A 21,076-nucleotide genomic window follows, 5' to 3' on the forward strand; every position below is an offset into this window, starting at 1 on the left:
AAAGACGGTGAAGTTATGATCACTTATTGTAAAACATTGCCAGTGACTTCAGCAATACAGTGGTCTTCACATTTGTGGCACAACATTAGAACAACTTGTGCAATGACATTTGTGTCAGGTATTCATGTTTCCCTCTGGATCGATGATCTCGTTGCTGATCATTTGACTTTATTTCCTCCAGCAGTAGAAAAACAAACCCTTTGTCTCACAGAACAAAGATCATGGTTCAAACCCAGTCTGGGGCCTTTCTGTCTGGAGTTGCATGTTCTGTCTAGGTACTCTAGGTTAACTGGTGATCCTAAAACTTGCTGTTGTCTGTCTCTCTGCATTACTTCTGCAGTAGATTGGCAGCCTCTCCAAGGTGTACAAGGAGTCCGGCCCTCCCACTGCTCTGGATTGGATAAGTGGAAGAAGAGGGATGGACTTTTACTTATTACTACATACCAGTGAAACTAATGACATCATGCTAATTAACCAATAATATCACAGAAAGCCCCAAAGTATAGTGGAAATTGGTATGTTAGAGTTGTTGCCTTAGTATGTTTCTGGGCATACTAACATACTATGACTTCCGTTATTACCTTCATACCTTTATACTGGTTCAACCAGGCAACTTGATATTTAACAGCATGTTGTTTAGCTGTTGTGAGACTCTGCGGATGTTTATCTTCTGTGACTCCATATCTTTCTCTAAATTCCCTCATAAGACAAAAATAATCACATTTGATTCCTTATTATATATTTTTAAAAGAGTTTCCAACAAATCCGCAGGTTAGTTAGATTATTATTCCTACAATACCTGAATGCATCACGAGTGCAGGTGGCTCAGGGCGTGGCTTCATCACCGCGATCGAGGGACTTGTCTGCTGTAACAGTTGCTATCGTAATGCAGTGTATCACCACATGGCGGCGCCTCCTGTCTCACGACTGGTGTCACCCCCTTTTTGTTCTTCTTCGCACTCCTCCTGTAATGGATGCTCCCGTGTGTACGCGGACTAGTGTGCTCTTCAGTAATGTGTGGTAGAGGTAGCACTTATTTTTGATATTGTAAATAAATGAGTACTTTTTGGAAAGTCAGAAGCTGTTGCTCATTCGCTATCCACCTGCACACCTCCGCGGCTGGCTTCATCTCCACCGCACGTTACAACTGGCGCCCGAACTTTTTCCCCTTGGACTTCAGACGATTTTTGCATCCCGCCGAGGATTCTTCTCTTCTAGCACGTGAACTGTCTCGGAAATCCCCCAAGTTTTGCGGACGCTCGGACGTTTTCTCCAGCCATGGCCGCAGCCTCAGCTCAGGTGGGACCCGACTAATTTCTGGATACCGCGGTGTGCCGCTGCTCTGCTTGGGAGAAAGAAAAAGAGAGAAGCTGACTCCGCGACGCGAATGGACTCCGTGGATTTGTTATTTGGACGTGCTGTTGGTTTCGTCTTCTAAGGATTAATTCTTCTGTGGAGAGCCTGGACATGAACATTTCTGCTGGCTTTCCATTCCCCTTTCCCTCTGCTGAGACTGACTGTAGCACATGTAAGTGAGAACTTGGCCGACTACAACCGTTGGTGCTGGTCTTCGGCTCAGTATAACGAAACGATTTAAAATTAATCTTTGCATTTTTGTCTTTCTAGTCTGATCTGACTCTTTTACTACTATATCAATAACTACACTGTGCCCTGGAGCGGCTTAATTTTTTTGAAATCACAATGGCACACTGCCCAGACGACTCTGACTCAGACATGGAACTTACCTCGTTACCTATGTGCCAGATAGTTGAAAATGTGACTCCTAGCCTTAGCCAACAAGTGGTGGAGTTAAGAACTGAGGTGAATAAGCTTAGTGATTGTTTACGTGACTCACTGAACATACAGCAGAGTTTACTAAGGCAGTGGGACCAACTCACAATGGGGAGCTCTCCCCCTCCTGCAGTCCCACAGTCTCCTGTTTTCCCAATGGCCACATTGACACCTCATGTTCCTGCGAGAGACAAAACTGAACCCACCAACAGTACCAATCCGTTCCTGCCCAGCAACCCATTTCAACCTACAAATCCTTTTCTCCCATCTCACTCACTTGAGCTCAGCAGCACTTCCAGAGTGATTGCGGCAGCTTTACATCACGCAAAACTGGAGCCTCCTGTGTATGCTGGGGACGGCAAAGTGCAACCTGAGGACTGGTTAAATGCAGTTGGCACATACAAAGCCTCATTGAACCTAACCGATGGGCAATTGCTAAACGAACTGCCACACTTTCTTGCAAAAGAGCCCGGGAAATGGTTCAAGGCATTGAGCTCCCACATCACATCATGGGCTCAATTCTGTCAACTGTTTAAGACAGTTTTTCTGCCCTCCGACAACCAAGAACGCATCCTGAGAGGAATTTTAGATCGTGTTCAGGCTCAGGACGAACCACTCCCAACCTTTGTTGCCCACATGTTGAGTGAGTTTGACAAACTGAAGAGTCCTCCACCTGAAAAAGACAGAATCGACCTAATTAGTAAACATGCTCTTGAAAAATACAGAGTTGCCCTGTATGGCGCTAATGTCACTTCTGTAATGGACCTGCTGCTACGTGCTCATGAGCTTCACTCAGTGCTTGGACCACAAAGACCACAGCCTGCTTTATGTAGCAAAGACAACTATAAGCCTGAACCTTACTGCTTCAAATGCTCTCAGCCAGGGTTCACCACACGCACCTGCCCAAACTGTAACACCCAACCTCATTTGCCACAACGAGCCTCGAACACCGCTAGGCATGGCCCAGTCCAGCCATTGCCGGCACCTGGCCCCTCTGACCCTGGCCATGAAAAGGTGGAATTAAGCAGCACCACATCCCAGCCACAATACAGGCAGTCGGGAAACTACAGGGGGGGGAGGACATTTCACAGAGGCCAACCTTCCCCCAGTTACTAACGGAGCCTCACACGCCCGATTCACTACAGGGTGGACACAGTCTTGGACACTTGGAAGACAATTTTTCACAAGTCCACTGGAATACCCCACTAAGAACGAAAGTGAACTTCAATGCTTCATCTGTGGATGCTACCCTCGACACGGGTGCTTCCCTCTCGGCTGTACGAACAGATCTCATTCAAGTAAATGACTCTCACCCTAGAAACACAAGTGAGTGGAATGGTCCTGCAGTTAACCTTGCCAATAATGCTCCCTGTATCCCTGACGGTGTTATTTGGCTCAATATTGGATTCATGAACAAGAACTTTTACCAGCGTTTTGCAATAATACCAGATTTGTCCTCTCCTTTCATTCTGGGAATGGATTTTATGGCAAGAGCTTCTGTTTCTATTCACATTCCCACTAGAACCGTCTACATTGAGGACATCCCCTGCCCACTCGCAGACGATGAAGAGGACCTTCAAAATGATTACTCGCATTCACCTGGAACACTGATGTCTTTGGACTTGGTTCGCTCAGACTTAACAGCCAAACTGTCTGAAGCAAGTCTCTCAGAGAACAACAAGGATGCTTTACTCAATCTGCTCAGCAAGTTTAGCTCCTTGTTTGATGGTCAACTTGGTCGAACGGCTCTCACTGAGCACGCCATAGAGACTGGCAATGCAACACCTGTCAATCTCCCACCCTATCGCACGTCACCTGCTAAGAAACGTGTGATTGAAGAACAAGTACAACAAATGTTGAAGGACAACATCATTGAACCTTCCACAAGCCCTTGGGCAGCTCCTGTAGTCATTGTAAATAGAGCGGCCACGGAACCAAGGTTTTGTGTGGACTTTCGAGGGCTCAACCAAGTTACCCGAAAAGACTCTTATCCCCTGCCTCGTGTAGATGAGTCTTTGGACTTTCTGGCAAGAGGAAAGTTTGTCTCGACATTGGACTTAGCGCGAGGCTATTGGCAGGTTGCTGTAGCAGAGGACTCGAAGCCTAAAACTGCCTTCATCTCTCACTGCGGTCTCTTCCAGTTTCGGGTGCTGCCCTTTGGGCTCTGCAACGCACCTGCAACTTTTCAGAGACTCATGAACTCTGTGCTTGCTGGCCTCATTTACAAAACGTGCGCAGTCTACCTGGATGACATTGTTATCGCCTCACCTACCTTTGAACAGCACTTAGTGGATCTTGAGGAGGTGCTGGGCAGACTCCAGGCTGCTGGCTTGTCATTGAAGCTCAAAAAGTGCCAATTCTGCCTCGATGAATTCACCTTTCTCGGGTACCGCATCACATCATCAGGTGTTAAGCCCGATCCAGACAAAGTAAAGGCGGTTAAGGAGTTTGATACCCCAACCTCAGTGAAACACGTCCGTCAGTTCCTTGGCTTGACTGGCTATTATCGACGCTTCATTCAGAATTATGCCCGCCATGCCGAACCTCTTCACGCCATCACCAGAAAGGACAATGCTTTCCACTGGGACGACAGCTGTCGAAGGGCCATGGACACTTTGAAGGATCATGTCACATCAGCCCCGATCCTGTCATTTCCAGACTTCAACCGTCCCTTTTCCATTCACGCCGATGCATGTGACATTGGTCTTGGGGCAGTGTTGATGCAAAAGGATGACAAGGGTCGTGAGTACGTTGTGGCTTTTGCTAGTCGCTCCCTTCACAAAGCTGAACTCCCCTACTGCACTTCAGAGAAGGAGTGCCTCGCTGTGATATGGGCTCTGGAACACTTCCGCCCGTATGTTGAAGGTGTTCATGTTACTATCTTCACTGACCACAACAGTCTCAGGTGGCTCATGTCTCGTCAAAACCCAACGGGCCGACTCGCCCGCTGGTCACTTCGTTTGCAGGACTTTGATTTCACAATAGTGCACAAACCTGGTGCACAAAACAAAGTTCCCGACGCACTGTCACGCAACCCTTTGCCTCTGACCTGTGACAGGCCGACTGATCTTTTACCAGATCATGCTGTTATGGGCAGCCTGGACATTCGTACTCTGCCCCCCGTCATTCTGGCTGACCGTTCACAATTGAGACAGCTGCAGTTAGACGATCACGTCACAGGTCCACTCCTCAGAGACATTGAAGCAGACTCTCTGAACAGCTCGGACAATGCCACCTTGTTACAGTATGTTGTGTATGACTCTCTTTTGTATCACAGGGAACCCAAGTCCACATGTGCTTTGCACCCTTTGAAAGAGCTGAAACTGTTTGCCCCTACTTCCATGAGAGGCACCTTGCTGGACTATTACCATGACCACCCCACAGCAGGTCACTTGGGTGTTTCTAAGACATTGGCTAGACTGCGTTTTAGGTTTTTCTGGCCCAAAATGGCAGCTGATGTGAAACACTATGTGATTTCATGCTCAGTGTGCCAACTCACCAAGCCAAGTCAAAAAAAAGCAGCCGGTCTTATGGTTCCCATTGTCCCCCAGAAACCCTGGGAGTATGTGGGTGTGGATTTTGTTGGGCCACTTCCCCGCACCCCCACTGGTAATGCTTATTTGATCGTGTTTGTTGACTATTTGACTAAATGGGTTGAAGCCAGTGCTGTCAAAGAAGCTACATCTCAGGTAGCAGCTGGTAAATTCGTCACTGACATTTTTGCTAGACATGGTACACCCACTTACCTGATTTCTGACAGAGGGTCTCCTTTTGTGAGTGAGCTTTTTGAACATGTTGTTTCTGCATTAGGCTCGGTGCACAGACTCACTACGGCATATCACCCTCAGACAAATGCTACTGAACGCGTCAACCGGACTCTGAAAACTGCAATCCGCGCTTATGTAGGTGATAAGCACACATCATGGGACAAGTTTCTCCCTCAGATTTGCTTTGCTCTGCGCACCGCCCCTCATGACAGTACAGGTTTGACTCCTGCCATGATGCTTTATGGTCGTGAGTTAGACACCCCGCTTGACCTTATCACTCAGCCTTCTACAGCAGGTGTTGATGAACCGGGTGTGCCTTACCCTGAGACTCTGAGAGCCTCCCTGCAGGAAGCTCACGACCACGCCAAAGCAGCTTTGGACTATAGCCATGACAGACAAAAACATTACTATGACTTGAGACATCGACATGCCACGTTTCGTGTTGGTGACCTTGTGAGAGTTAAGACACACCCCAGGTCAGATGCTCAGTCTAACTTTACTGCTAAACTTGCACCACTGTTTCAGGGACCATTGTGTGTATCTCAGAGACTCAGTGATGTTAATTACAGGCTCACTTGGGTGGACTCCGGTGTGGATGCAGGTGTTTATCATGTTGTGAACATGCAACCGTTCCATACCTGGGACTCTCTCACTTCCAAAGAACATTCTGTTTCATCGCCTGCCGAGAGAGAGACCGCAGAGGGTCTGAACTCTGACTCTCAGGCCCACCCTGGCCCCCCTGCAGACACTGACATTGGCTCTGAGCCATTCCCCTTTGATTTACCGGACATTGACTCTTCTTCTGGTGTGGGCGCTGTTCCAGAGAGTGTTTCACCCAGATCTGTCCAGCACCCAGCTGCTGGTGGACATTACAATCTCAGGCTCAGACGTTGCCCCAGAGTTACGTCTGGCTGGAGCAACAAAAGATGGACTAATGATTTTCACACAACCAGGCTTGATCTGAAGTGAAATGTTCTGGTTAAACCTGTTTGATGCTGTCTTGTTGCATTGCTACTTTGAGTCATGATATGTAGATGTTTCTGTTTGCTCTACTTAATCCAGTTTTATGGCTCTTTAGTGCGTTAAGGTTCATTCTTGGCATTTACTTTAAAAACAAAAAAAAGGAAAAAGTGAAAAAACTAAGAAGACTGATTTTCCACTGTACATGTTCGTCTTATTTTCACCAATTTCATTTTTAAATGGTCTTTTGCCCTGTGTGTGCACTAATCTTAGCTGTAACCTCTATGTATAGGGTACTGTTAGGTGTGGTGTGTGCTTTTCCAGCTGTGTATGGCTGAGGACAGCCTTTTTCTCACCAGGGGGGACTATGTAACAGTTGCTATCGTAATGCAGTGTATCACCACATGGCGGCGCCTCCTGTCTCACGACTGGTGTCACCCCCTTTTTGTTCTTCTTCGCACTCCTCCTGTAATGGATGCTCCCGTGTGTACGCGGACTAGTGTGCTCTTCAGTAATGTGTGGTAGAGGTAGCACTTATTTTTGATATTGTAAATAAATGAGTACTTTTTGGAAAGTCAGAAGCTGTTGCTCATTCGCTATCCACCTGCACACCTCCGCGGCTGGCTTCATCTCCACCGCACGTTACACTGCGCATGCGTTAGCCATAAAAGTGCGTTTTAGAATGATTACTGGTAGCCAGCGGAGAAACAGATTATACGGCTCCACACAACTGTTGTTTTAATCCCCTGAGCGAGGAGATTTAGCAAGAAAAAAACACTGGCTTCAAACCCAGCAGCCATATTGTATGGAAAAGCGACGGAAAGACTCCTGTTTTCAGAAAAAAGTCGTTTTCTCAGGACATCTGTCAAGACTTTTGGGGAGTTTAATTTTCTGCCTCACTGGCGGTGGGTCTGTGTTGCACAGCTAGCTTGGCAGCTGGCTGAGAACTTGAGAGATTGGGACTAGTTTTTTTTTTTTTAAACCCTTTTTGCACAATATTGTGTTTATTTCTTTATTTTAATACTGTGAAGCTAACCGCCTAAAAATGAAGGACCGATTGGAGCAGCTTAAAGCGGTAGGTAGTGTTTAGGAAACGTTGAGTTTTCTGAAAGTGTCTCCTTTTACTCATCAATATTGACTCTGTACACTCCGAAAAAGAAAAACGACCATTTTAAGATGTTTGAGGTTAGGATTTGTAAAATGAAAATTTTACACTCTTTGATTTAAACCTTTACCATAAATATATAGCATATATAAACAAACAACAATAGTGAGATATATGATGATGTAACTCATGTGATGGCTGTAGTGACATTACAGCTTGGATAATGATTGGGAATGGAAGTGCTGGATGAAAGACGTGTTTTGTGCATTCACTTCTGAGTATAAGGTTTGAAGTAGAGGTTAATTCTTATTAACTGAACTGCAGCTCAACAGGTCATATTTACCCAAGTAATTCCAGTGAAATTGAGCTTAATTTATATATCCCGGTGTATCGTGGCTAAAAATAACTTAGGTGAGTCACTCTGTTTTCATTGGTATTGATTAACTGTTGCTCGATAAAAGGGAGGACTTTATTATAGCTCTTGAAGAATGAAGGATCTGGTCCCAGCACCTTGATAATTTGTTTAACTATTTATTTAGAAATTAAGATAATCAGACATTTGACCTATACTCAATTACATGACAGCAACTGAGTGCATTTAGCCGTGTTGGCAGGTGGTGGTGAAGAATGGAGAAGAGGGGTGACTTTTTTTTTTTAAGGGACTTTGAGTGTGGTGTAGTTGTTGGTGTCAGATGAGATGGTCTGAGTATTTCAGAAATGATCTACTGGGATTTTTTCCCCCCAACACCACCTCTAGGGTTTGCAGACAATGGTCTGAAAAAGAGAATGTATCCAGTAAGCGGCTGTTCTCTGGGCGAAAATCCCTTGTTGGTGTCAGAGGTCAGAGGAGAATGGCCAGACTGATTTTAGCTGATGGAAAGGCAGCAGTAACTCAAATGACCACTTATTACAGATGGGCTAAAGCAGCAGAAGACCACACCGGATGTAAATGGTAATGGTAAATGGACTCCTATATAGCGCTTTATACAACATGCAACTTTTCTTTTTTCCTATGCTTATAAGTGCTTTCTAACTGCACACATACTCAACACTCATACTCCAATGGATGCCCTGGAGAGCAACTTGTGGTTAGTATCTTGCTCAATGATATTCGGCATGCAGACTGGGGGAGCCAAGGATCAAACCACCAACCTTCCGATCAGCAGATGACCTGCTCTGCCTCCTGAGCTACAGCCACCCTGGATGTCAATCGTGTCAGCTAAGAATAGAAAACTGAGGTTATAGTTCACACAGGCTCACCAAAATTGGACAATAGAGGACTGGAAAACGTTTCATTATCTGAACAGTCTTGATTTCTGCTGCAACATTCAGGTAGTTGGGTCAGAAATTGCCGTTAACAACATGAAAGCATGGATCTTCCTGCATGTCTCAACAGTTAAGGTTGCTGGTAGTGGTTTAGTGGTGTGGGGGGTGTTGTCTTTACACACTTTGAGTTCCTTAATATCAACGGAGCGTTGTTTACCTGAGTATTGTGTTGACCGTGTCAACTAGATCTTACTTCAGTAGAGTACCTTTGGGATGCGGTGAAACGAGAGATTCACATCATGGACATGCTGCCAACAAATGTGCAGCAACATTGTGATACAATCCTGTCAGGATGGACTGAAAAGAAGGTTTCTGGCATGCCATGAAAAATCAAGGCAGTTCTGAAGGAATGGGGTTCTAGCAAAGTGGCCAGTGGGTCTATATCAATAATGGTGCAGTACAGCGCGAATCTCCCACATTTTCATATCACTGGCCTCTTCTTTTCTGAATTGGGTTATGCTGCTGCTGTTGTACAGTAACTCATGATGGCGTGTGTTGAGGGATGTTGTGTTGCTATAGCTACCTAAAACTGCTGGTCAAATATTTGCTGTGTTTTAAAATTGTTTGAGCAGTGGTATTCCTCACTTGCCCCCACTCCCAGATATCTTTATCACAACACAGTTGGCTTTACATTAAAGGAAGTACAGATGTAAGCAGAACTAGGTCAGACATGTGTTTATAAGCAGGCCGTGTGACATTTTTAATTTTTCTCCAGTAATACTTGCGTCTTTTCCGACTACCTCGACCTGCCTTTACTCCTGTGTTTCTTTATCTTCCCACCTTATCCCCCTGTCTTCATTTCCCTCCTTGAGTTTCCTTTCTAATGTTTAACTTGCCGACAGTAATCTAGGCTGTGTGTGTGTATGTGTGCGTTCATGTCAATGTTTGCTTACGCCACTGGCATCATTATCACATCACCTGACGTACTGAAGACCTTGGCACTTTTATAAACCGTATGAAGTGTAGAATCGTAATTTGCTGAAGTTATTGTACTGTTACATGTGGCAGCTTATTGGCCAAGCTCCACTTTACGCTTGTTTTATTTGACTATTTTTCGAGAAATACTGAGAGGAGAAGTTGGTAACCTCACTTGTGAGCTAGACTAACATGACTGTTACTTTCTGTTGTTCTGCCTTTCTGTTCCCTCATAGTATTTTCAAATGCACTTTCATTTAAGCTCATCTGGTTTTCAGTTCTGTGTCTTCAGTGACGAGCTGGGGTTCTGGTGCTGCTCTGCTTCCTAGCCTGACCGGCACAAATCGTAAATGGAGTGCAGTTACGTAGCACTTTATTAGTCTTATCAGTCACTGAAAGCACTTTACACCCAGTGGTAAAAATGTAACAGCGTAAACATGCCGTCTTCATTGCCATATGGAGTTTTTAAATCCCTTGTCAGATGCTTTGCATCAACACAACTGCTGATGGACTAAATAGGCTTCTGTCACCACGCTGCTGTAAATCTGACCCCAGGTCCCTGTGCTACTGCTTTTAAAGGTAGCAGCTCATTTTTTAAACCATCCCACAGAAAATGCTGTTGCTCAGACAGCAGTAACTAACATTTCTTGTTATTATGGATTTTATCTGATTATTTTCTGCATTATTTATCGACAAATTGTCCAAAAACTGAACTTCATATTAGCCTGAAGAAACAACAAATCCTTACAAATGACTTTCAAAAGTGGTTTTCTTCTTTTTGCTTGGCTGTTAACTTTTTATTGATCATCAAAACCTCTGCTGTTTTTATATTTGTTTCTTTTTTCTGGTTGGTCGATCTTGTCCTGTAGCTCTACTGGTGCCCACATAGTTTGTCCACTTGACCTAATTTTACCCACTGTGCAGCCATCAAAATCTTAAATGCAATCTTCTGCATGAGATTATAGCTGTCATGCTTTTTGTTTTTGTTATTCTATTTTTTATTTCTAAGCGAGCAAATCTAATTCACCAACAGTCGGGCTGGATTTTGGCTCGCAGCACCATTTAAAGCTCGTGTTAGATATTGTTACATAAACCTTGTTCACCTGTCTAAACATGCCTCCCAAATATTTGACATCTCGCAAACCAATCATGAAGAGTTGACCATCTCCCAAACTTTAAGCTGAAATGGTTCGTAGTAGTTTGATCCAAGAATTTCTTTGTGTCTTCTGAAGTGAAGTAAAGTGTTAAGATGAGCAAGTGAGTTTATTGAGTAATGCTGTTAAAGTTTTCTTGATGACTTGGATAAGGTCACTGCCTCTGACTGTTCCTGTCATTATCACGATGTTTTTACAAGCTGTGTGTGTGTGTGTGCGTGTCTTTGTGGTCTTTGGTTGTTTGGTTTGGTGCACACATCACTCCCTTTCCTCTTGTTTTTGCTGAATGAGAGACACTGGAAGGAAGTGAGTGCTTGGTCTTATCTCACAAGAGCAGAAATGCAGTGTGAGAGTGTGCGTGAGCCTGAGTGGTGCGTTTGATGAATAACTCTCTGAGAGATTCAAAAGCAAGCACTATGTCCTGGAAACTCTCGGTTCAACTACTGCTGTAGGTACGCCAGCCTGAAGCAAATGGTCTCGGCTACATTTGCAATTCAAATTTTCGATGAAGGCTGGAAGGTTAAAGGCCAAGTCTAAAAGTCAGCATTCGTGCAGTTGCAGTAAATGTTACTGCCTAGAAGGGTTAATGATTACTTTCAATACTGATGAATCTGCTGATTATTCTCTCAGTTAATCATTTTTGTCTGTAAAATGTCAGGAAATGTTGAAACTGTCCAGAAACTGAGGACCGCAAAAGAAAATGCTTACTGTTTGAATATGACAGTGAAAAGAAGCACAACAGGTGCACAGGACAGGTGCAGTGTGAATGAACCGTAATATTTATTGAGCTTACTATTGTAAATACTGTGTGTGAGTCAGCTAATATGAGATCAGAGGCATTAAACCGATGACGTCTTAACATTTTCCAAGCCTCGACTTTGACCTGGGTGCACACCTGAAGAGCCAAAGGTTTCACAAATTTATTAAAATACAAATTCCGAAATGATAATATATAAGACTGTTATTTGTGAAATGGGCCTCTCCATAACATACAACGCCCAAACCTCAGATAATATACAGCAAATACATCTTTAATTTCCAACATACATTATTATACTAACCTAAATCAGTGCTTTGAAGCTTATTCCAAATTTGTGGACCTCTGCAGGTCACACAGAGTCACCTGTTACAAAGCACAAACTCTGGACAAATGCCTGGAACAGCTCATCGGGTGTCTGATCAGAATATATTTAACTTAAAAGCAGAAGTAATTAGAAGGGAGGAAGCAAATAGGGCTGCTTTTTCTTTTCTCGCTTTATCAAACGCAGTCACGGCGTGGCCGTGATGTCCGTTCACTCTGCCTCAGTTTTGTTAAAGTCAGCTTAGAGTGAAAATTGGGTTGACGTCTTGGAGCCTGCCTCTGGTCCTAGATGTTAAATATTCACTGCCAGTGCTTGGTGCGTGCGTAGCAAACCATCAGTGCTGACTTGTGTTTACTGCCCGTCACTTGTGACACGTATAGTCAGCAGCGTGAAGCATTCTGATGAAATGCTGGATGTAAACTGATTAGGGTCAGGCTGAGCTGCTAACCAGGAAGCAATTTCATTAGTATAGCTTTGCATGAAGACTCACGGTCTAAACTGTGTTCGGTGGCTTTTCCAACCCAAACAGAAAAACTTCAGAAAAAAGAAATTAAACAGAAAATCTCTCTAAAATAAATGTGTAAAGTTGTAACTTAAATTAAGCTAATTGTTTTGTTTTGACTCTACTTTGTTTAAAGAAAGCACAGCTGCTTATTTTATTTTTATAAATTCAATATATCGTCTAGCAGTGTGATTTGAATACACTTCCTTTAATGTTGTTTGAGGTTTCGTATTTACCCTACAGATAGAGATATCCTTCTTCTCACCAGACTCCAGCCAGTTTGTTTAGCTTGACGTTGAGATGGGAAATACTTCCCCTAGCAGCACCTCTAAAGCTCACAACTAACCACATTATAATCCATGCGAGGACCAAAGTGTTGAAGTTTCAGGGTGTGGTTTTTATAGGTGAATACCAGACTTAACTTCTGGCTGGGAACAGGAACTTCCTGGAGCCTCCACTGCTGACCTAATTTTTTTTTTTTTTTTTTTTTAAGTTTGCACCGGTGTTAAAGGTTTAATTTAAATGCTGTTATTGTAAGGTTTTAGAGATACAAAAAATAACAAGTGCAGAGTTTAATGGACTCGGACGTAGCTTTGAATTATTTAAACAGAGGTTTGGAGCCCCCAGGGGGATGCTGGATCAGTAGTTAAGACAGTGGATGGAAGATTGGTTTTGAACCATGGCTGGTTTGTTATGTCATTATTTATTTATGTATTCTTTTTATCTATCTAATTGCAAATATCATGGCAAACATACTTTATTGCTTAAGTAATATGTAATACATGAGAAAAGTCTTAGATGGGTTAGAGCTACAGGATGATCCAACTGTTATAAAATAGTTCAGTTGCATGGATGACCTCCACATGCCTGTTTGCACTCCAGACAACTACTGGGCATCCTCTGGATGTGATCCTCCCAGATCTGGATCGGGAAATCTGCAAGCTAGTCTGTGGTGCTGTTTGACAGTGTTGGAGGCACCGATATCGAGGTTATTTTTCTGCAAGACCCAGCAGTTCATTTTTGTCCTCTGTCGTTGACATGAGTCTGAGACCTCTATGTCAAGCACAATTTATGGAGTCTAGGGGAAATCCGGGCTTTCCATTGATGTTACATGTGTGGCGGCTGGGTTAACAGAGCACATGGACTTTCTTTTCAAAATGACAGAAACTGCAGCTTCCACATTTTATGGCTTTGAGGGAGGTTAAATTATACTTTTTTGCTAATATTAAGATTCTGGTGTTTGAGCTTAAATTGTTTGTTCAAGTTGAGAGTCTTAACTTTGATTTGGTGGGATTTCAGAAATGTACAGTATTTTTACCCCTTGTAAAACAAAACTTTTAGTGTACCTTGTAGTGGACTGCAGGACTTACTACCTCACATTTTCAACCAATGTCACTACTTCAGGACACATGCTTCACATGCACACACAAGCTAAGAGATTTATTTTGTCTTTTATCCTGTTGATTTATGTAACTAATAATAATGTGCTGAAAATGCACTAAACTACCTCTCCATACTGAAATTAGGTCAAAATTGTTTTTTTGCATGAAACATGAAAGCAGGACAATGCTGCCCACAATCACCAAACAGGAAGTCCTCTGATTAAAGTTGTATAAACTCAGTTTCAGCCCTTTTGTCTTCTTGCAGGTTGTTGTAAGGCATTTTGAATAGTTAACATTTTACTGATGTCCTAAACAAATGGCTGGTTTTGGATTTAAAAATTAATTTTAGGGGGTTTTGCATGGACCTTTAATGCAGTGCAGTGTTAACAGCGCTGGTTTTCTTTCTGGCGATGCCCCAAAATATGGATTAAATCATTAATACCATAATTGTGCAGCAACTAGTCGGCTCTTAACCTAAAGACAACAGGTTGACAAGGAAAAATTTTGGATGGGCTTGTTCTACATGAAGAATGAAAAGCTATTGAGAAACATAGGGCCTGCGGGCCTACCACCTGACGCTCTTAGTCCTGCTCTTTCTGTTTATTCTTATAGGTGTGTGATCAAGATGATGATGATGTGGAGATTGCTGTGGACAACGCAGGCTTCATGGATGAGTTCTTTTCTGAGGTAAGTGCTGCTATGGGTGTATGTATGCACTGAGTGTGATTGTTTTGCTTCACTTGCATTCACGAGGACCTGCGTGTTCTAAGATGGTGTGATTTGCATGTGTTTGCCATTTGCGGTGTGTCCTTGTGTTACAGATCGAGGTAATCAGAAACAACATTGAGAAAATCGATGAGAATGTGACAGAAGTGAAAAAGCTTTACTCTGTCATCTTGTCTGCTCCCACATCAGATCAGAGTAAGAAATCACCACCAGCTCTGACATTTACTTCATTTTTTTGCGTTACAAAATAACACAACATTGATCAGGAAAGGCATCAGCACTGAAAATCTGCACTATGCTGTATCCTGCACAGAAACACAGGAGGACTTGGAGGCGATCACCAATGACATAAAGAAGTTGGCCAACGGTGCGAGGAACAAACTCAAGAGTGAGTCCCGCTCCCATTTCTACATACAGCCTGTCATTATGAATAACTTGTATGTCTATTGGATTAGTAAACAAGTGAATAGTGGTGTTATATTTAATCAGTTCAAGGTTGTTTAAGTGAAGTAACTCTGCCTTCTTCCCAGCCATTGAGAGGAATCTGGAGTCAGAAGAGCAGGAGAGGGTGTCGGCTGACACGCGGATACGTAAATCACAGGTAAATCATCTCCTTCAGACGATTCAAGTAACCTTCTGAGAAAGCGCTTTTCTTGCAAACTTCCCCCTCATGCTGGGCTTTGTATGTGAGGTTGATTTTTTTCTGATGGTCTTATTTGTTGTATTTTAGGTAAAAGTAGGTTAAGAGAGAATTAAGAGAAGAGGGTGCTTGTTAATACTTCTGCTTTAAGACTTTAATAAATGTTTAGCATTTCTAAAATATTCCATTTCAATCAATCAACAAGAGTTGCTTCAAGGTGCTTCATATAGTAAGGTAAAGACCCTACAACAGTACAGAGAAAACACAGAAAACTCCAACAATAAAATGAAACCCTATGAGCAAGTGCTTTGGCGATTGTGGGAAGGAAAAACTTCCTTTTAACAGGAAGAAACCTCCAGCAGAACGAGGTTTGGGGCGGGGCAGCCATCTGCCGCAACTGATCAGGCGTGAAGGGAGGAAGACGGGACAAATACACGTCTTTGTCTTCAGGTTTCTGCTTTCATCATTTAAAAGTGTTACTTATAAGCTCTTCCATTGTTATTCTGTTACCTCCCAGCATGCAGTGCTGTCTAGGAAGTTTGTGGAGGTGATGACAAAGTATAATGAAGCTCAGGTGGATTTCCGGGAGAGGAGTAAAGGACGTATTCAGAGACAGCTCGAGATCAGTGAGTCACAACGACGCCAACAAAGACATTTGACGGTTCCATTGTCGCCTTTGTCATTAATCCCGCTCCTTTTCCTTTTTCCCTTTCCTCTCCAGCTGGAAAAGCAACTACGGATGAAGAACTAGAGGAGATGTTGGAGGGTGGTAATGCTTCTGTGTTCACTGCAGGGGTAAGAGTGTGCGTTTGTGCACGTATATGCATTTTCCTTAACGTACCTTAACGTTAACTCCACCATGATGTGGTTGAACTGTGAAAGCCGAGTTGTCAGTTTCTCAGTAAAACTTAAACTGCTTGTGTCAGCTAATTATTGGCGCTTAGGAGTCGACCTGACTCGCACTCAGTCTGCTCATGACACACTGAGATAAGGAGCATTGTGTTGTGTTGCTTTGGCTACACGCAGCAGCTGGAAAAACTTGAAAATGTAGCCAAGATTCTCTGAGCTCACGTTGATAAAAAATACACAAGTAGGGAGGAATTTCTTGCACAAGGACGCACAGCTTGACTTGATATTTTCAGATACGGTGTCTCACATTCCTGTAACAAACAGGCTAGACTTTGACCTCACTTAACTGTTAAGGAATCCAACTGCTGGGCAGGACGGGACTGTTGTGTAGTGGTGTCCTTGAATAGATTTTAGATTTTTAGGCTGTATCACAACAACTGTTTTCTAGCTTGGTGCCGTTTTAAGTGAATACACATTGATTTGAATCAATGCCAAATATTCATTTAGCCACCTGTGTTTAAACTGATGCTGTTCGGTAATGTTAAGCCTCTCCTTTGCGCAGATTATAGACTCGGGGATCTCCAAACAAGCCCTGAATGAGATTGAAGCCAGACACAAAGACATCGTCCGTCTGGAGAGTAGTATTAAGGAGTTGCACGATATGTTTGTAGACATCGCCATGCTGGTCGAGAGCCAGGTACGGTCCTCTGCATCCACCTGCCTGTCATTTGATTCTAGTTATTTGCTTGTTCATTCCTTGAATTCATCCTTAAATCCTCTCCATGGCTTTGTGTTCAGCCCTCATTGTATCCAACTCTTTGCACATCATTACTCTGTTTACTCTTTTCCAGCTGTATGTCTTTCCTTTACTCTTTGCGCTCTTCTGCCACTGTCACCTCCATCCCATCGCTCAGCGTTAACGGTACCAATACAAATAATAATAGAATAAATCATCAAGGTCAACAAACGTCTAACTAGCTGGTACAGGGACATTACTGTTAGCCTCTTAACTAAATATAACCACATATTTCTTGTTGCTTGCAAAATGCTGTCTGAGGAAAAGGCTTTGTAAGGTAAGGGTTGTTGTTATGCACATGTTTCATGTTGTGCTGTGAGATTGTTTTGGATATTTTTTTTTTCCTGCCAGTTTTAATTCCAGTTTTACGTTTGAAAGTTTGAATTACAGAAGAGAACTAGAAGGGTGCTTGCAGAGCTAATTCTCCACCAAGGCTGATGTCCTGGATCTCTCTTTATAGATCTCTATATGAGGCTATAAAAAGTGATTCAAGTTAAAATTAAATGTCAGAATTCAAAACAAACCCCTGAGATCCTCAGTGCAGGTGTTGGCAATCTAACTGTTCAGTGAACATGTAATACCCCTCTAACCGGATTTATTCCTCTGTATTTAACCCAATCTTCTTCTCATTTCTGCTTAAGTGTCAGTACCTTACAGAATGTTGCATGTTTTTCAGGGTGACATGGTAGAAAACATAGAGCAGAATATATCCAAGTCAGTGGACCACATAGTAGCAGCAAAGGAGCAGACCAAAAAAGCTGTAAGGTATCAGACCAAAGCACGCAAGGTAATGTCTTTCTTTTTTCTTTCTTTCCAGTCATAGCACCAAGCCGCTTTTGTCTTTTTTTTCCTGCTTATCTTCTGTACACTGTTGCACTCCTCACTGTTTGCCACACTTAAACCACATAGTGTGCCTACATATCCTCCCTTCACCATGTCTCTCTCACCCTCCCTCACCCAGTACTCGCACACGTTGCCATTCGCAACAACTGTTGCATTGCTGGTGCTTGTCTTTTTCTCTCTCTTTCTGTTTAATTTCACTGCTACGTTTCTTTACCTCTGATGCCGTTTACATCAGGGTGGAATGATTGACAGGATCGAGAGCAACATGGACCAGTCGGTGGGCTTTGTGGAGCGCGCTGTTGCAGACACTAAAAAAGCTGCAAAGTTTCAGCAAGAGGCTCGCCGTGTGAGTGATAATCATCGAAAACAATGGTCAGGTTTCCCAAAAGCACTGGAATTATTTATTTAATAACTTTGCATTTACAAATCTAGTTAGTTCTGAACAAGCAGGACAAAGATTAAAAATTACAATTAAACAGAATAACTTTGACACCATGGGGCAAAAAAAACTGCGTTCTCCAGCCTGACTGATTGTGAATTAGAATATGTTCGGCATATGGAAATGTAGTCTGCTTTCTTCTCTCTCATGTTGAGTAGAACTGCACCGTCATGCAGGTGTAATGCAGGTTGTACAGGGTAGTAAACCCTGTAAAAAGTCCTTCAGGCTAAACAAAAAAAATATTGTCAAGAAAGAATTATCTTAACTTTTGAAGTCTAAGTCATCATCAGTGAAAAGTGCTAACTCTGTTCACAAAATAATCGACTTTTGGCTTTTGAAAATTGTTCTCTTAAAAGCTAAGGTAAGTCTCAGAGGTACTTTGACCTCTGAGACTTGATTTCAAACATAGAAGCTTGACCTTCAACATTTACATGTTAGTGACTCATTAAATGCAGTTATTGGGGTTTTTTCTGAATTTCGTGCCAGAGGTAATCACAGTCCACAATAAGCTGTTCAAGCAATAATGAAACCAAAACAAAGTAAAGATGTCTCCCAGTCTCTACTGGTTAACCTTCCTTTTCATGTTTAGACTTTCAGTTTACCCTGTTCAGCCTGGCAGGTGCCCTTAAAAGATCTGTAACATTAACTCCCCTAATTTAGATTTATACACACTGATAGCATTAACTAGTGTGGAGATGATACAGCTCTGTTAACTACCATTGGATTGCATACCATCAGTGTGTGGGATGGTTAAAAACAAACAACCTGTCACAAGCTCTTGTGCGGTGTCATTTCCTGTCCTCAGAAGGATCCAGATCCTAGAGAGGCCTGCACACAGTCCTCAACCCGACAATCGTCAAGCAGGAGTCCTGAAGGCAACTCCTGCTCGTGGTTGTTTTTTATTTTCAGGTTGGGAATAGTTGGAATTCCTCTTCCACTAGAGGATGCTTTTGGGAAACCTGTTTGAAGACCATTCCCACCTCCCCCTGTGGTGACTTGTGCTCTCCGATCCCCTCTACCTGCTCCGTTACCAACCTGTGGCCTGTGGAACCCTGTGCTTTAAACACCACTGTGACCTGCCCAGCAACACGTAGCAGAATAAAAAGCATCCTCCCTCCCTCCCACCAACACACACACACACACACACACACACACACACACACACACACACACACACACACACACACACACACACACACACACAGCTTCTTTTCTTTCTGTCCTTTCTCTTCAGCTTCATCCTCACTGTGTTGATGTGCAGTTTACACATGAAGGCTGTAACCACAACCGCTGCTGTGTTGTAGGGTTGGAGATGTTGTGTGCTTGCTTCTGGCTGTTACAGATTATATATGTGTGTGTGTGTGTGTGTGTGTGTGTGTGCAAAGGCAAACTGTTGTATTTTCAGGACAACAACAATCAACCCTGACCCTGTTTCAGTCTTGTGCAATACTAATGTGCAGAGTTTTTGTGGTAAATAAGCCTCAAGAGTAATCGATGTTATCTGATACATCTGCTGTTGTCAAGTAAAGACCTGCTGTCCTGCTGTTTTTACACTGACATTGGATCTGATAATTTATGTCCTAATTGTCCCCAACAGAAACTGGTGATAATAATTGTGATTGTGGTGATCTTGGTGATCATAGTGGCTCTGGCAATCGGATTGTCAGTGGGATTAAAGAAATGATGATGAATTATTTGAGTAAGAGAAGCGCTAAGGGTGAGTAATTGAGCAAATACCTGCTGTATAATGGGTGTGTGTCTGTTAGGCATGCTTTGGGAAGGAGTTTGCACTTCCTTTGAGGCTCAGTGTGTGTTTTCTTACTATCCAGAGGGCTTACTCGAGGTGTGTGTGCTTGTTTGAAGTACTTTGGGTGTGTTGTTGTTCTCCTGTTCTGGGCCTCTTGCCTCTGGTTACTGTAGTGGCGAATTAGTTCCTGCTGGTGTTAAGTTTGTGGGTGCTTTTCAGTTGTAGGTATCCCATCATCAACGCTGTTTCTGTGTATGTTTCTCCCTCTCTGTAGAAGATCATCATTATTGCTGTGGTCTGTGCCGTGGTTCTTCTCATTATCCTCATCATCATCCTCACCCAGACACTATAGGGCTGATCGCTGCCATCATCTCATCATCTGTGTATTCAACATCCTCACCATTATTCATCAGCCTGCCTGCAGAAGGAAAAACTGATCCTGATCACTCCATATGGGTATAAGAATATTTAACCTGCAGATCTTTTCAATCGAATAAAACACACTGAAGGTCTCCCTCACTTTTGGACAATTGAGGATGCTCTCCTGCGAATGAGGAAACAAGACCAAAGCTGACATATGAGGTACATTGTCTATTGTACCTCTGTGAAGGCGAAAAGGGAATTGGGAAACAAAACATCACTTCAGTGTCACTAAACATTTCACTGTTCAACATTTGCTGCCAAAGAATCAGCTGGGAAGCGTTTGTCATCTGAAAGCTTTCAGAAGCACATAAACCCCCTGATTTATTTGAGCCTTGATATGATTTTATGATTGAAAATCTCCCCAGTGAACTTTCACTGCTGTGGGATTTCTTTTTGTTGTTGTTCTTGTTAGGGTTTGGGGAGTTCCAGCACTTTAACATTTCCAAATGCGTAGCTCAGATATGTGTAATTATCACTGGTTGTTAAAAAAACAAATATGAAGGATTGCACTTATGGGAACACATTTCATGAACTTACAGGCGCGTGTGATGAACGCTCATTACTTGCTTACTTGTAGCAGCTGAAATTTGATCCTTTTCACAACCCAAACCAAAGCTTTTACATGTATA

At 43.0% G+C, this 21,076-nt stretch overlaps 2 protein-coding genes across 2 annotated transcripts; both read left to right on the top strand.

Moving 5' to 3' along the window:
* The first annotated feature begins 1,389 nt into the window (after positions 1-1,389).
* On the top strand, positions 1,390-3,235 carry LOC146638923 (uncharacterized). Its single transcript, XM_085362747.1, has one exon. The coding sequence runs from the start codon at positions 1,702-1,704 to the stop codon at positions 2,905-2,907; it is 1,206 nt and encodes a 401-aa protein (XP_085218873.1). The 5' UTR covers positions 1,390-1,701; the 3' UTR covers positions 2,908-3,235.
* A 3,978-nt stretch (positions 3,236-7,213) lies between these two features.
* Positions 7,214-20,362, top strand: stx3b (syntaxin 3b). The gene is made up of 10 exons (XM_085371770.1): positions 7,214-7,593; positions 14,597-14,671; positions 14,806-14,905; positions 15,024-15,098; positions 15,241-15,311; positions 15,868-15,976; positions 16,072-16,145; positions 16,762-16,896; positions 17,672-17,782; positions 19,875-20,362. The coding sequence occupies exons 1-10, from the start codon at positions 7,564-7,566 to the stop codon at positions 19,959-19,961; spliced, it is 867 nt and encodes a 288-aa protein (XP_085227896.1). The 5' UTR covers positions 7,214-7,563; the 3' UTR covers positions 19,962-20,362.
* Positions 20,363-21,076: the final 714 nt, after the last annotated feature.

The sequence above is a fragment of the Diplotaxodon limnothrissa genome, linkage group LG2, assembly GCF_057381915.1.
Source record: "Diplotaxodon limnothrissa isolate DT_005_m linkage group LG2, D_limnothrissa_male_GT1.1, whole genome shotgun sequence".
Lineage (NCBI taxonomy): Eukaryota > Metazoa > Chordata > Actinopteri > Cichliformes > Cichlidae > Diplotaxodon > Diplotaxodon limnothrissa.

What these genes read in the sequence shown, in the direction of transcription:
- LOC146638923 (XM_085362747.1), top strand. Translation starts at nt 1,702, where the DNA reads ATGGCACACTGCCCAGACGACTCTGACTCAGACATGGAACTTACCTCG.
- stx3b (XM_085371770.1), top strand. Translation starts at nt 7,564, where the DNA reads ATGAAGGACCGATTGGAGCAGCTTAAAGCG. An exon ending in TGCGAGGAACAAACTCAAGA is followed by an intron (nt 15,099 to 15,240) that starts GTGAGTCCCGCT and finishes CCTTCTTCCCAG; the next exon opens with CCATTGAGAGGAATCTGGAG. An exon ending in CGCGGATACGTAAATCACAG is followed by an intron (nt 15,312 to 15,867) that starts GTAAATCATCTC and finishes GTTACCTCCCAG; the next exon opens with CATGCAGTGCTGTCTAGGAA.